A 17,491-nucleotide genomic window follows, 5' to 3' on the forward strand; every position below is an offset into this window, starting at 1 on the left:
TGATGTGGGGCTCAGAACTCTCACTCCTATAGGTGAGTCTCTATGATACAATTAATTTCTAGTCTGTGGGCTGCCCACCCGGTGGGTATGGGGTTGCTTATATTGCATAATCACCCCTCCTACCATCTTGATGTGGCCTTCTCTTTGTCTTCTGTTGTAGGATATCTTCTTGAAAGTTTCCAGTCCATTTGATTGAAGGTTGTTCAGCATTTGGTTTTAATTTTGCTATTTTTTTACCATGAGGTTTTGATATAGGAGTCTATATATATACACAAGAGTGTTTTAAGTTGCTGGTCTCTTCACTGCAAACACATTTTCAGTATCCTGCATTCATACCTTCCTCTTCTCACTATCACTTTTTTGGTATCATATTCATTTGTGGATGATTTCCTACCTCTAGCAAATGTTTGCCTTTACTGATGAGCCTTCTCATTCGTAATTTTCTTCTCTCTCATTGTGGCCTTTTCTTTTCTGCCTAGAGAATTTCCTTTAGCATTTGTCTTAAAGCTGATTTGGTGATGGTGAATTCTCTTAGCTTTTGCTTGTCTGTAAAGATTTTTATTTCTCCATCAGATCTGAATGAGAGCCCTGCTGGGTAGATTCTTGGCTGTAGGCTTTTCCTTTCATCATTTTAAGTATATCACAGCACTCCCTTCTGGCCTGTAGAGTTTCTGATGATAACACACAATGAAATATAAACAAAGCAAATCATAGATAAGACCAATGAAACTTGAATGTTATTTCTTGTTTTTCCCTAGCTGCTTTCGATATTTTCTGTCTTTAATTTGGGTGACTTTGATTAATATGTGTCTTGGAGTGTTCCTCCTTGGAGGAATCGTTATTCTGTATGATACCATTATTCTATATGGTACTCGTTGTACTTCCTGATGACTTGAGTGATTCCTTTCCCATGTTAGGGAAGTTTTCAGCTATTATCTCTTGGAATATTTTCTTCAGGCCTTTCTCTATCTCTCTTCTCCTTCTGGAACCCAAGCAATGTGAATGTTGATACATTTAATGTTGTCCCAGAGTTCTCTTAGACTATTCTCATTTCTTTTCATTCTTTTTTCTCTATTCTGTGTCAGGAATTTCTACCAATATGTCTTTCATCTCACTTATTCATTCTTCTGCCTCCTATTATTTCCTTCTAGTTAATTTTTCATTCCAGTTATTGTGTTCTTCATCTTTGTTCTTTAAATTTTCCATTTTTTGATAATTTCTCAATCTGTGCCTCCAGTTTTTTTCTGGAATCTTAGATCATCCTATCATCACATTAAAGTCTTTTTCATATAGCTTGCTTATCGCCACTTCAGTTAGCTGTTCTTCTGGGGATCTGTCTTGTTCCTTTGCCTGGCTTATATTTCTCTGCCATTTCATTTTGTCTAGCTTTCTGTTTTTGTGGTCTCCTTTCTGCAGGATGCATAGTTGTAGCCTCTTGGTGCTTGTGTCTTCCACCTTGTGGGTGAAGCTGATCAGGGGCTTGTGGTGGGCATCCTGATGGGAGGGACTAGTGCCTGTCAAACTGATACATGGAGCTCAGTCTTGTCCCTCTGGTGGGTAGGGCTGTGTCTCTGAGTGTGATTAGAGGTAGCTGTGTTCCAGGGAGGACTTTAAGCCTGTTTGCTAATGGAGGCGGTGGCTGTGTTCCCACCCTGTTATTTGTTTGGTCTGGCTCTTCTGAGGCCAGCAGGCTGTTGTTGATCAGGGCCAGTTTTGTCACAAAACTGCAGTCTCCAGGGGAGCTCATGTCAATGATTATTTCCTGGGACCTTTGCCTCCAATGCCCTGCCCCCACAGTGAGCCACAGCCAACTCCTGCTTTCCCGATAGACTCTCCAAGACCTGCTGGTAGGTCTGACACTACAGATTTTTATGGAGTCTCCACTTTGCACAGGGGCTCACTGCACATGAAAGCCTGTGTGGATCCTCCAAGAGTAGAATCTCTGTTTCCCCAAGTCCTATGAAGCTGCTGTTCTCAGGCCTCACTGGCCTTCAATGTCAAATGCTCTGGGGGGGGATCCTCCTTCTGATGCTAGACCCCCAGGCTGGGGAACCTAAAGTGGGGTTTGGAATTCTCACTCCTGTGGGAGAGTCTCTTTGATAGTTATTTTCCGGTGGTGTGGGTTGCTCCCCCAGCAGGTATGGAATTGATTATATCACAAAAGCATCCCTCCTATCATCTTGCTATGACGTCTTCTTTGTCTTCAGGTGTAATACAGCATTTCCAGTAGATTCCAGTTTATCTTGTTGATGGTTGCTCAGCACTTAGTTGTGATTTTGTTGTTCTCATAAGGAGAGGTGAGCTTGAGTCCTTCTACTCTGCTGTCTTGTCTGTAATTGAGATTCTAATTCTTACATTTCCAGTTTAACTGACTCAAACTCTAGGCATCAGGCCATTGCTTCCTTTTCTTTCTGTAGGAATGGGCCTCAAATATCCTTTTCCCTATGGTGTCTTCCCTTTAGTCTTTGTCCTCATGCCAATTCACGCTCCAGTCCATAGCAATATGACTTCTGCTAACAACACTACATTAATCCAAGAATTCTCAACCTAAGGCTTTAGGGTCTTTTAGCAATCAAGAAATAGAAAGGGCTATTCAACCCAAGTACAATATCTTCATGGTGAAAGACTGAAATTTTCCTCCTTAAAATCAGGAACAAGCCAAGGATGTCTGCTCTCACTCTTTCTTTTCAGAATTGTACTGGAGGTTCTTAAGTTTTCAGAAAAATCCACACAGAATGTCTACAGCAAAAGTTCTAGTTTAGGCAGATACCTGAGGGGCACACACACTGCTATAGTGATCACCATTGTCAGCCGTTCCATACCCTTCCTGGTGACCACAGCCATTGCCACTGAGCAACTTACAATGACTAACAACTACTAAATAACAACTCACCACCAGCAAGTCCCCCTGGCATCCCAGCTACCCAAAGCTCACTGCCTGCCTGGCCCACCAGACTGCCCCCTACTCCCAGTCCCACTCACTTCCTGCAGTTACTTATAAAACTATAAATGGCTTACCATCAATCCAGCAATTCCACTCTTGGGTATGTTTCCCCAAGAATTAATATTCAACTTTCACGTAGAATCTTCTACATGAATGTTCCCTGCAGATGTAGTAAAGATCGCTGAAAACTGGCAACCACCTAGATGTCCCTCAAGGGATGAATATGATATAATCATGCAAAGGAATAATAATCAACAATAAAAGGAATGAAGTATTCATATGCGCAACAATTTAGATGAAGTTCACAGAAATTATGAAAAAGAAATAAGCCAAAATCAAAGAGACACAAATTGTATGATTCTGATTATATAACATTCATGAAATAACATAATTAGAGAAATGGAGAATAGCTTAGCGGTTGCCAGAATTGAGCAATAAGGGAAAGAGGAGATAAATATAGCTATATGAAGGCATAATATTATTTGGGGCCATGTAGTTATGACACAGTTCTGTATTTTGATTGCAGTTACACGAATTTGAACACATGGTAAAACTGCATAGAACTAAACACATGCATGCACATGTGCACTCACACATATATATATATACAAAAGTGTACATGAGTGTTAGTGAATCTGAATTAGGCATGTGCATTTTACCAATGTCTATTTCCTGATTTGATATTCTACTATAGTATTCTACTGGGTAACACTGATGGATGTTGAGTAAAGTGTACCAAATTTCCCTCTACATTTCTTTGCAACCCTTTGCGAATCTAAACTATTTCAACATAAAAAGTTAATTAAAAATTACAATGAAATATCACTACACATCTAAAACTGGCAAAACAAGTTCAAACAAAACAAAAATGAAAATATCAAGTGCTTGTGAGGTATGGATCATCTGTGCATAGTAACTGGAGCTCTCATGGATAAATGGAGGGGACAGTACAGCCACTTTGGAAAACAGCTTGACTATTCCTTAGAAAATTTAAAATACATGTACTTTAAAAAATACACTTAGTAAATGACTAGGTAAATGCTAAGTAATACCAAGTAATGGCTAATACTAACATTAAAGCTAAATAAATGATCTAGAAAAAATTCCTAGGTATTTACACATCAAAAAGTGAAAACTTCAATACAGATAACTCTAACCTATGTGCACCCATTTATAGTGGCTTTATTCAAAATTGCCAACAGTTAGATCCAAAATCAAGCAACAACCCAAATACCCTTTAGTATGTGAATAGATAAACAAACTAGATAGTTCATCTGTAACAGCAATAAAAAAATTTTATAATAACAATAAAGAAGAATGAACTATTAAAACATATGTCAATGAGGATTAATCTCAAATGCATATATTCTGTGTAGGACATTCTGGAGAAAGCAAATATATAGTGAAAGAGACCAGGTCATTGGATGCAAGGAACTAGCAGTGGGAAATAAGTAAATATAAAGGGCAGCCAGAGTAAGTTTTCAGATGATGGATCGATTGTGTACCATGTCTATGGTGGTGGGAACAAGAGTTTGCACAATTTTTTAATACTCAGAGAGCTGTATACCACAGAGCAAATGTTACTGTATATAAAATTTTAAAGCCAAATATGTTTAATAAAAAATAAATATTAAAAAAGAGATAATGGCAAATCATTTTTTCTCAAAATTTCCAAAAATATACCAACATATACATTTGAGAATCTCAGCCAATCCAGGCAGGATAAATTCAAAGTAAAACACATCTCGGTGAATCATAGTGAAACTACGGAAAAATCAAAGATATAAAATATGCCTGAAACTCAGACAAAGAATGTAAGAAGCATTATATTATTGGGATGGATAATAAGAATCATAGGTGCATTCTCATCACAAAATGGAAGCCAGGATACAATGGGATTCCATGTTTGAACTGCTGAAAGGAACAATTCTCACTGTAGAAATCTACTTCCAGTGAAAATAACCTTCACAAACCAAGGCATATCTCATAAAAACATTTTAAAAACAAACAAAAACTGAGACAATTGGTCACTACAAAGTACACACAAAAAGATACACACACAAAAAAGTTTTCAGGCTGAAAGAAAATGACCCACATGGAAATTTCAATGTGCTAAAGAGAAGTGAAAAGCCCTCAAAAGCCATAAACAGCTGCGTAAATGTAAATATTTGCATTAAAGTTCTTTAACATTCTATTGGGGATTTTAAGGCAAATACAATGATGTATTGTCAGGTTTACAACATACAAATAAATAATATATATCATGACATAAGTACAAATGATGAAAAGGCATTAACAGAATTATATTGTTGTAGATTTTTACACTGTGGAGTTTAGAAAAAATATGTATGCCATTTGGTTCACAAATGTTCATCAAAATAAATTTAAAAATGTTTTGTGCTATCCTCTATCCATATACTATAGATATGGAAGATTTTGTAATTTTTACCTTTCAACAGCAGAGTTCATTTTATTTATTTATTTTTTAATTTTTAATTTTTAAAAAATTTCCCCAATATGTTATTTTTTTTCTACTGTACTGCATGGTGACCCAGTAACACATACATGTATACATTCTTTTTTCTCACTTTAAAGATGAAAGTCTGCTGTGAACTGGAACATTAGTGCCCTTGGAATGTTCAGACTATATAATAAAACTATCACCTAGTTTATAATTTAACTCTACCTATCTAGAAAACTACTGTATAAATAGAAATGTTTGGGGAACCACGGTTAAAATTAAGAGAAGGTCTATTAAAATGTTCATCTCTAGATTTCCATTAAAACCATATGCAAAATTTTGATTGACAATATGATCTAGAGCTGTGTCATCTCATGTTGCAGCTACTGGCCGCAAGTGACTTAAATAGCCACTTTAAGTCGCTTTATTTAAATTTATTTAAATTTAAATAATTTAAATGGAATAAAGTGAAATAAAATGGAAACTTCAGTTCCATAGTTGCATCTCCACAGGTTAGGTGCTCAATAGCCACACAGACCGTGGGGATGTCTAACATTGCTGTAGGTGCAGAAAGCTCTCCTGGAGCACAGTGATTTACATACTAACCCTCCACAATCCAAAACCCATCATTGATACTTCCTCCTGGCGATAAGGGTTCTGGTTCACACGCTGGAGGAGCATATCCCACGTCACAGTGACAATTAAGCAGAGTATTGCAAAGCTAAAACCAAAAGCCAAATAATAAGTAAGAACATTTCAGGAACAACATAAAAATTTAATGCATTACTTTTGACTGTTAGTCAAAACAAGTTACTAAAATAAGAGTAGATAACATTCTTGATACCACTGAAAACATAGAAATGCCTTTTCTAGAAATTATGAAGCTAGAAACTACAGTGGGAGTTGAAATGTACTATGAATTGTGCTAGATTTTTTTTTAAAAGAGCTGTGATAAGAACCAATTTACAAACACAAGGGAAAAAACTAAAAGGTGAAGCTAGCTTATTCAGGTATACTTGGCAAAATCTATTTTGCTAGAAAAGAGGAAGGCTAGAAAATATCCATAAATACAATTTTATGGATGAATCAAAAGAAGGGTCAGAAGCAGAATAGAGAATCTAGGAATAGGTTCATGTAAAAATTAAATTAAAATTAAATAAAGGAATAGGACAGAAAAGAAACTGTAAATAGTAGGACACATGATTTGGGAGAAAATTTTAAGATACACGTAGGTCATTTTTTCCTAGGTTACTATATAAAATCTGAGGCATCATTATGGTAGGAGACACAAACCACAAATTTAAAGCCAAATGCATGTTCTGAAACATTACAAAGTTTACAAAATTTCTATAGTTCAGGAGATAATTTCAATATGAATGGATACAGAAATGCAAATGGAAAATGTGACCATACATACTTAAGAACTATATTGCTAATCACTAAATAAATGCAAATTAACAATAGATTTAGCATTTTAGAAGTTGTCAATAAACTCAGAAACTAGCCTGGCCTGAATTTGCAGAAGTATACATTTTCATACATGATAGGCAGGAGCAAAAATTGATATAATATTTCTTAAAGACAAATAGTATTTATAAAAATTTAAATTATTCAGATATTTGGTCTACCAGATTTCAAAGCTAATGATTTACAAAATCAGATAAATGTGCAAAAATGAATGTATGACAATGTATACTGTACTACTATTTACAATAGTTAAGTAAAAATTTAACATTATCTAAAAGGCTATCAGTGAATGACTTTTCAAATATAGTATGGAAGAGCCACAGAGAAAAATAAATTGAAGTCACTGAAGTCTGAAACAGATCTGAATGGACAGGGAACTCTGTTCTCAAAAAAATACTAGATTGTGAGTAATATGTGTAATATAAATATAGTTAAGTTTGTGATATCGATATGTATCAGTACATGTGCACATAATTATAAGCAATATTTATACATATGTATGTATAACTACATACACATAAAAGTCAAATCTATTTCCAAAATTTCACAATCTTTATTTAGCATTATAATAGTAAATTATGTTTCATATTGCATTTTTGTACAAAGTTCAAAACTTATTCGCTCATGACACCCATAACAATTTGATTAAATACATGGAACATGTTCATGTACATATAAATAATGACATTTGCTTTCCATATTTAACTTTAATTTTCCAAAGAAATTTCCACAACAAATAATTCTGAAGCTTATTAGTTTCCTGGAAAATCTTACTGACATGAATGTTTTAATATGCATAAAAATGGAATAACAATTACATACCCCATGTCCTCCACATTTCACTGCTGAGCTACAATTTGGTCTATTTCGGTAGTCCTGGGTAAGTCGGCATTGTCCATTATCACAAAACTAAAATGTTAAAACGATCAACAACAACCACTTTAATTTTTGTTTGTTTATTTATTTATTTATTTGCTTTTTAGGGCCACACCTGTGGCATATGAAGTTCCCAGGCTAGGGGTCAGATTGGAGCTAGAGCTGCCAGCATTCACCACAGCCAGAGCAACATAGTATCCAAGCTGCATCTGTGAGCTACACCACAGCTCAGGGCAATGCCAGATCCTCAACCCACTGATCAGAGCCAGGGATCAAACCGGCATCCTCATGGATACTAGTCGGGTTCAATACCACCCAGACACAATGGGAATTCCATGGTCCCCTAATTTTTAAATGGTACTAGTTTAAACATTCTTTGTTCTGTTTATCAAAATATTTAAGCAAAAGAAAAAGACATAAGCTCACATTCTATTTTATTAATGTGTCCTGTGAGAAGGCCAAGTTTTTAACAAGTATATTATGCTTTTGAAGAGAGAATTGGGGGAGTAGGCTAATGAAAAAGGTTTTACTTTCATTACAATCACATTAAATTTCCTAGGCAAATACTGCAAAAGACTAAATATTGGCTTGTTTTGCATTACTTATTATTCTGTTTGTTCTTATCTATTTTTAGGTGTATTATCTGATTCAGTTCTTTGTTTACGCAAACTACTAAAGACCAGATCCTTGCCTATAACAAAAAGGCTTAAATTCCAAGTGTGAGAAAATAAATTCCAAAATCCATTATAAAATTCACAATAAAAATGATAGCTAGTGAAGCAAATATTCCTTTGTTCAACAAATTCTGCCCCTTGAATTTTAAAATTGTTAGAGAATAACCAAAATTTAAAACATTTATAAATTAAAAATCTTAGGGTCTCTCTCTCTTTCTTTCTCTATATTTCTTTCTCCCCCACCCCGCCTCCTCTCTCTCATAAACACAAACACATACACACATGCACACATTCACTCAAACATCCACACGCCATTATAGAGTCAAGTACAAATTTTATTTACCCTTCCGTCATCACACTTGGTGCCATCCCACACCTTGGTAAGATCCGGTGTTGAAGAATTTCTTAAATTTCCTGACATACACACATGGCCGTCAAGGTAAGTATATTGAATATCAAAATCCGTCTTTGGTACGATCTGTGAATGTTTCCAGTGACAAACCAGCTTTGCACAAAGAGTATTACTGCCAATTTGGAAAAAAAAAAAAAAAAAAAAAAAGGAAAAAATGCCTATGTGTCTCAGGGACAGAACAGAGTCGATAAAAACAAACAAACAAACAAACAAAAAAAACAGCAAAAAACAAAACTCCAAAATATAAGAATAATTCAAAAATGTTACTAAGATCATAACACCAAAGCTATTCAGAACATACAACATCTAGTGAAATGCAAAATATAAATTCATCTATATATAGTAGGTTCATATTTCATTTATATTAAGTGACTATTTGCAGTGCACATGCACACAGACACACACATACAAACGCACACAGACATATTTGTAAAATGTAAATAAATAAGTAGATACAGACACAAAATTACAACTCCTGCCATCACAATTTCCAAAGATATCCGATTGAATATTCACTTCTTGTGCACATAAATAAGAAGAACTTTCTGCAACTAAAAACATAAACAAAGTGTGTTACTCATCCTAAAGAAAATAAAAACTAAGAGTATAGTAAATTAATATAAAGGTATCGAAACAAGAGCAATGCTTGGGCAGTGCTATTTATTACAAATTTTTTTGATGGCATCTAATGGCTATATAAGAAGGACAAACTCATACTAAAAACTACCCACTGGACAACAGGAAAACTTGTATCACAGTGCAAAATTAATTGAGAAATCAAACAATCACTTGTTCTCTTATCCACAATTCTAATCCTCTACCCTCTTCCCACCAAACACCAATTGACTAATATCCTATCTTTTTCTTCTGTACTTATTAGGTCTATTTTACCTCTTGATATAATTCAAAGTTGCTTTGACTTACACTTTTGTGTTTCAGTTTAAGAAAACAATATTTTCATTATGGTTACAAGGACTATTAATGACTTTAGAAAGACACAGTTTAAAAATAAACCTCAGGGAAGTTCCCCTGTGGTGTACCAGGTTAAGGCTCCGGCGTTGCTGTAGCTGCAGCTGCAGTGCAGGTTGAGACTGCAGCGTGTGTTGGATCCCTGGCTCAGGAACTTCCATATATTACAGGTGTGGTCAAGAACAAACAAGCAAAGAAATGCCGCAGAAAAAAAAGATACAACTATTTACATTTTCCAAACAACTCCAAACACTGTTTACTTCTATCTCGGCATATTCCTTGAAAGCAATAGGTAGTCTTATTATTGCACATTTCGAAATCAGCAGCTCTCATATCCTCTGTACAAAACTCAGAGGTCCCACTGCAGTACTCTGGAAAATCACACAGATCTGTGCTTCGCCTGCATAGAACTCCTCTTTGAGATAGCTGTGAGACAAAGAAAAACAAATACTTGTTTTTAAAGAAGTTAAAAAAATGTAAAAAATTTAATTAGGAGAATTGTATTTGTAACTATCATTTATGTTATTATCACATTTGTAAGTATTTAAAGTTAAATGCTGAATTTACTTAAAAGTTCTGCTGAAACAGATTGGAAAGAATGAAAATGTCCATCAATGGATCAATGGATAAACAAATTGTAGTATGTCTCTACAATCAAATGTTTTCATCCACATAAAGGAATGGAGTATTGATACATGCTACAAGGCCATTGAAAGCTGAAAACACTGTGTTTAAGGTGAAGAAAACCAGACACAAATGTCTGCCACATTGTATCATTCTACCTATTTGAAATGTCCAGATAAGGTACTTCCATAGACAGAATGCAGATTGCTGGCTGCCTGGGACTGCAGGGAGAAAGAAGAGCAAAATGCATAACAGGTCAGGGGTGTCCTTCCTGTTTGGGTGATGAACCTGTTATGGAACGAGGTCATGGTGTAGTTGCACAACACTGTGAATGCACTAAATGGTACTGAACTATTTACTTGAAAATAGTTAATTTCTTATTGTGCATTTTTCCACTTCAATTGGAAAACTGGCTGTAGTGAAAGTTCTCAAAATTAAAATGCTGTGGTTATCCTGAATATTTACTTCAAGATAAAGAAAAAATATCTGACATAAAAATACGTGTACTAGTTATTCAATTTATGATTCTTGGGGATTAATTAATTGCCTCCTGAAACACTGTAACTAACTAGATGCTAGTCTTTACCATCTTTCTTTTTCTTCCTTCCTTTTCTTTCTTTCTTTCTTTCTTTCTTTCTTTCTTTCTTTCTTTCTTTCTTTCTTTCTTTCTTTCTTTCTTTCTTTCTTTCTCTCTCTCTCTCTCTCTCTCTCTCTCTCTCTCTCTCTCTCTCTCTTTCTTTTTTTCTGCCTGTGCCATGGCATGTGGAATTTCCCAGGCCAGGGATCAAACTCATGCCAGAACAGTGACCTGATCCACAGCAATGACAACACCAGATCCCTAACCCACTAGGCTACCCGGGAACTCACGGCCATATTTATTAAAAAAATTTTTAAAGGACATTCCTATCCTTTTTGCATTTCAAGTAATTTTCCTTCCAGGACCTACTCCACTTCCACCATGAGGAGTTTATAAATCACATAAAACTGCTTGTGACTCAGGATGATAATTGGAACATCTCTCCCCAGACACAATGGTGGGAAATTTAACTTACAGTGGAGTGGGGGGTTCAGAGTTTCCACCACTACCAGGATAGAGATGGATGTCAGGAAAGAAGGGGGCCCTCTGCTCTTCTGATATCTTGTATACTCTGGACTAGAACAGCAAGGAACAGTATTGAGCTCTCTGAATCACATGCAGAAAAAGCCTGTTTGAGAACTGCCAACAAAAAGGCAAGGACATCCAACAGACAGATATACAGGGTAAGAATCCTATTCTTCTTGTTTTAAAGAGATTCATCTGAGCATTAAGCTAGAATCATCTCTTACTTAAGCTTCCTGTGTTTGTTTGTTATGCTTTGCTTGGCTGTTCATCATCAAGAAAAAACTGACCAATACGTAACTGGTCTTATGCAGTACCAGCCACAATTTCTTAAATTTGATATAGGAGTGTCTGAGTACTGGCTAAAAACATGTTAATTACTGTTGTGTGTCAGAAAAACAGCCAGTTAAACTATTGCTCTTTCATGTCTTCGCACTTGTACTTGTATCTATCCAAATTGAAAATTTATAAGAGGAAAAACTGCATCAAATCACCAAATTTCAGACAAATGTTGGTGAAAACTAGCCTAACTGAAGGAGACTGAGAAGAAAATAGAAAACCTTTTTATCTTATGGCCACTAGTAAAAGAAAGCAGAGTGTAAGGCACCTGTGAGCCTCTAAATGCCATCAAAGGCCAAATTCTAGGCTATAACACACAATAAAATTAACATGAACTAATGGAGGGCATAGTACATTTAGCGGTTACCTTGAAGCCCTCTCTAGCAACTTATACTGTGAATTTTGGTTTGACCAAATGTAGCAATTCTCTTCATCCCAAATGTAGCTTTGGGATGTAGGTAGAGGTTGTTCAGAAAAGTCTTATTGCTCAATCTCACTTATTTGGAGACAAAGGCTAAGATGAAACCTCTGGTGAAGGAAAGAATAACAAGGTTTACTGCTAAGAAGCAGAATCCCTAGACGCTCCATTAAAAATGTGCATTGAAAACAAATGCCCATTGGTTTTAATACCCAGCCCTTAGAGTGAGAAAAAGAACACACACAGGAAGGATGTTGGAAGAGATGTCATCGTCAGAAAAAAAAAAAAATCTAACAATCAAAACCTTCAGCTTTTATGTTTGTCAGAGACTCCTAAAAATGACATAAAGAAGGTAAGTTTCTAAAATGAAGCAATTCCTAGAACACAGATCTCACCCAGTCTCCTCTCAGATGTGGCTCTGAGGGACTATTAAGGGGAAAATTCCTAAGGGAAATCAAGGATTCAGTCACTTCCATGGACCTGCCAAATCTAATCTTCCACATCAGATATGCTATGTATTGCTGACTCTTCTACGTGGATTCCTTTTTTGCTACCTTTAAAATGAAGTATTATTGACTGTTTTTTTAAACATTGCATCAAGTGTGTGTTGGGTAGCTTAGCATTTGGCCATAAGGTGTTTTGACCATGAAGAGCTACATTCAGGTACAACCAACAGGAACTCACAGAACCCAAATTATCTCGGACTGCTATTGAATGCAGTCACAAGAGGGGTCTTGAGTAGAGATTGAAACAATACAGTGAGAGGTAGAGCTAAAAGGAGGTTGAAAAAGATCTAAGGATCTCCTCTCAACTCTGAAATCAATTTTTTGTGAAGAGTGTTTACATTAACAAAATATTTGAAAGATGAGTAAAGTAAGACTGAAAAACCAAAAAAAAAAAAAAAAATGCACCCACAAGAACACAAAAATTTCATTAAAGAAAATAATGCGCTATTTTTAAGACTTACTCTACAAGTTTTTCGGTCACAGCATGGCCCAGTACCACACTCTGCATCGCCAATCAGTGTACAGTTGGCAGCATCACAGCATTTTTTATGAATGCAGTTCTAAAAGCAAATATAATCAAATTAAATAATAGAAATTTTTAATCAAATAAATACTTGTATTTATTGTCGCAATAAATAATGTCTCTAAGTTAATTACAATCACGGTATGATTTTTATGTCTGTATTTGTTTTTAATGCTAGTTCATTTAAATTTAATATATTTTGATATAGAAAAGATGATGGTAGAGAAATGATTCATGATTTCATGCTCAAAAATTTAAATTCTTAAAAAGGTAATGCAATGTATTTCCATCTTACCTGTGTTCATAAATGTGTACATGGTAATTTTTAGACTTTTTTCATTACATCATAAGCACTTTTCTACCTTATTGGATATTCTCAGGATACATTTTGAGAATACACAAAAATTTACAGATGTGACAAAACAGAGGTTCTAAATTATAATAACATTTTATTATTCAAACATTTCAAAGAACATTTTTTTTATCTCATTTAGCTCTAAGATTTCATATTAAAAGTTAATTATATAAGTTATTTGGTGATAGAGTTAAAAAATATTAGAGTACTTTATAATATATTCTCATTTCCCTCTTCCTTTATGATTATCTATCTAGTGTAAGAGTGGTATTTCTCAAGACTGAGAGCAATATTTAAAAATTAATAAAGTAGATAGGCACAAATAACTGTTTGCATTTCTTTCCACTTTATTATTTTTTATTAATGATGGAAATGTTATGTATCTGCACATTCTTGATTATTTTATATTTCTGTGCCTATATTTCTGTTGAGGTAGTCCTCTGTGTACTTCCTTCATTTGTAAGCACTTTTATGTTAATGCTACTAACTCCCAGACACTAATACATTTCATAACATTGAATAACTTGTCATGATAACTTATATTTGTTTTGGTAGGTATTTTTTTTTTGTTTTGGTCATTTTTTTGATATTGTTTTACATAGAAATGGAAATCCATTATGAAAGCTGAGGACAATCTTTTTCACGGTTTTGTTCTTTGAGTTTATGGGTAAAGCTTTCTTCCACCCTAAAATCTCAGTAAATATGAGTGTATATGTTGTGTGTAAAGTGTTAATATTACATATACATAACACTGTGAAAGAAGCTGTAACCTGGATGATTTCCTGAAAACAGCATATTTATCAGTTGCATTTATGGAGTAATAATTTATACCTGATCCTTTGTCATACTTGGATTATCATTTAACATCCTATATAAAATGTTATAAAATATTTTCAGGTATTCCAACTGAAAAATTAGTTCTTATTAAAGTACATTAAAACTTTATTACTATACATCGTGTTTTAATTTTGATATGTCAGATGATTTTTTTTAATTTTCATGTTTCAAAACTAAGGAGACTATGTCATCTTTCACAATATAAAGATTTTAATGAAAAAATGAATATTGAACACACACTAACTATTAATATTGAAGAAAGAGAGCAAAAATCAGTAACATGAAAGGGAAAATTCCAGAGGCCACAATCAAAGAGCCTCTAGTGGAGAGTATATTTTGAAAATGTTCACTGTATGAGGGAAACCTAGACTAAATCTGGGTTTAGAAACAGACATGTTGTTTAGGAATAGAATGTCATCATGGGATTGGAAACGCAAATTTTGAAAAATACATAGTTGTGTTACATCATGGAGAAATTTGAGAAGCAAAAGGGTATTTACTCACTCCCAGTTTCCCAACCTTTTATGAAATTTCTCAATATTTAGTGTCATTTAATTTTTATCTCTTTGTTAATTCAATTATATATGTTGAAAAATACTGAAATGTTTCTGTATTTCTGGAATAAACCCCAGAAACACAATCTTTTTTTTCATGTACATACTGTGATATGCTGATAATTTTTATTTAGACATTCTGCAGATACTTTTCAAATGTGAATCAGTCATTCAAAATAACATTAAGGTGGGTGCAGGAGCAATCAAAAAAAATATTTTTTGGTGGATGGCATATGGAAGTTCCCAGGCTAGGGGTTGAATAGGAGCTACAGCTGCCAGCCTACACCACAGCCACAGCAACACCAGATCCAGGCCACATCTGTAACCTACACCACAGCTCACAGCAATGCTAGATCCTTAACCCACTGAAAGAGGGCAGGAATCAAACCCGCATCTTCATGGGTACTAGTTGGGTTCATTACCACTGAGCCATGACAGGAACTCCCCAAAAGTTTTATGGTTAAATTCTGTTTCTATATACCTACAAAGCACACTGGAAATTGAAATTTAAAAGCATTGAAAAACAGGAAATACTTAGGGTTATTAAGTAATTAAAGATGCCTTAAAAAATGGAAAACATATCATGTTCATTGACTGAAAATCACAACATTATGGTTATGTCAATTGTCCTCAAATTCATTTATAGACTCAGAAAAATCCCAATTAAATTCCAACTCAGGAGTTCCTGTGGTGCCTCAGCAGGTTAGTGTTTTGTTAGGATGCAAGTGGGTTAAGGATTTGGCATTGCCCCAAGCTCAGATGCTGCTCAGTCACAGATGCTGCTCAGAACTGATGTTGCACTGCTGTAGAGTAGGCCTGCAGCTGCAGCTCCAATTTGACCCCTAGCCTGGGAATGTCCATATGCTGCAAAAGTGCAACTGTAGAAAGAAAAAGAAATAGAGCTCATATTTTTTTTGAGGGGGAGGGTAAGTAGAAATGGGGAAGTTGATTTAATATTTTACATAGAAATGCAAAGACCTAAAATAGTTAAATCTATCTTGATAAAGAAGTACAAAAAATATGAAGCCACATTTTTCCTGATTTTGGGTTAGTGTTGAGACCTAGTATTGGTAAGCATAGATATATAGATCAGTGGAAATCAACTTAAAGCATGTGATGAATTGTTTTTCTTTTTTTTTTAATTTCAATTTTATGGGCATACCCATGGCATATGGAAGTTCCCAGGCCAGGGATTGAATCTGAGCCATAGCTGCAATCCACGCAGTTGCAGCTGTAGCAATGCTGAATCCTTTAACCCACTGTACTAGGCTGGGGATTGAACCCACATCTCTACAGAGACCTAGACCACTGCAGTCAGATTCTTAACCCACTGAGCCTCAGCAGGAACTCCCTGAATTGTTTTTCAATAAGCACACCTAGGTAGTTCAATAAGAAAAGGACAGTTTTCAACAAAACAATTGGATATCTATATTGATAAAAATATACTTTGATAACAAAGTCAACAAAAATTACTCAAAATGGTTCTTAGACATACATAAGAACACAAAAACAAAATTTGGTGAGCTTCTGTAAGAACACTTATAAGAAAAAGTCCAAACTTAGGATAGATGGGACACAAGCAGCATAATGCAAAAAAGAAAAAAAAATTAAACTGGACTTCATAAAATAAAAAACTCTGTGAAGGACGTCATTAAGAAAACATGAAACTAAGCCACATACTGTGAAAAAAATAGCAAAGCATTGCATATATCAAGAATTCCTTTAACTACGCAGAAAAAAAAAAACTCAAGTGAAATACGCAAGATATTTTTACACTATAAAAAGGAGACATCTGGATATTTAAGAAAAACATGAAACACTGTCAGATATAATTAGTCATCAGGGAAATACACATTAAAAACACAATAAGATACCATCACAAACTGAAATGATAAAGACGAAAAAGACGGCCAATAACAAAATTGGTGAGGATGAACATCAACTGCCAATGTTAGACATAGATGGTTGAAGTGTTTAATATCACAACTACTTAGGAAAACAGTTTGACACTTTGTTATAAATGTAACAGTATAATTAATACAAGACTCAGCAATTCTATTCCTAGATATTTACCAAGAGAAATAAAAACAGAAGTCCACACAGATACTTGGACATTAATGTTGTTTAGAAAGAGTTTTCTTACTAACCCCCCCAACCTAAATGTTCAATAATAATTGCATTGATAAATGCATTATCATATTTCCCCACAAAGAAAAACTATACAACAATCCCAGTGAACTACAGATACATTCAATTATACATTCAATCAAAAATTATACAAAGCCCAAAATTAGCAGAAGGAATTAAATTAGAAAACTCAGAGCAGAAACAAATGAAATATAGAGACTATAAAGACAAGAGAAAATGTCAATGAAAATAAGAGCTGGGTTTTTAAAAAGATAAGCAAAATTGACAGATTTTATCTAGACTTAG

General features: G+C 34.6%; 1 protein-coding gene across 1 annotated transcript in view; it reads right to left on the reverse strand.

Moving 5' to 3' along the window:
* Window positions 1-17,491, reverse strand: part of ADAM3-LIKE (ADAM metallopeptidase domain 3 (cyritestin 1)) — a gene marked incomplete at its 3' end in the record, with an annotated part of 77,420 nt that overhangs the window by 9,452 nt on the left and 50,477 nt on the right. The window contains 6 exon segments of the mRNA NM_001097513.1: window positions 6,012-6,126; window positions 7,695-7,781; window positions 8,766-8,946; window positions 9,295-9,385; window positions 10,034-10,229; window positions 13,251-13,349. Coding sequence (NP_001090982.1) covers window positions 6,012-6,126; window positions 7,695-7,781; window positions 8,766-8,946; window positions 9,295-9,385; window positions 10,034-10,229; window positions 13,251-13,349 — 769 coding nt within the window.

Source organism: Sus scrofa, chromosome 17 (genome assembly GCF_054392235.1).
Source record: "Sus scrofa isolate SSC_HxYL_T2T_F1_AM1 chromosome 17, Sscrofa_HxYL_maternal_Yorkshire_Landrace_v2.0, whole genome shotgun sequence".
Lineage (NCBI taxonomy): Eukaryota > Metazoa > Chordata > Mammalia > Artiodactyla > Suidae > Sus > Sus scrofa.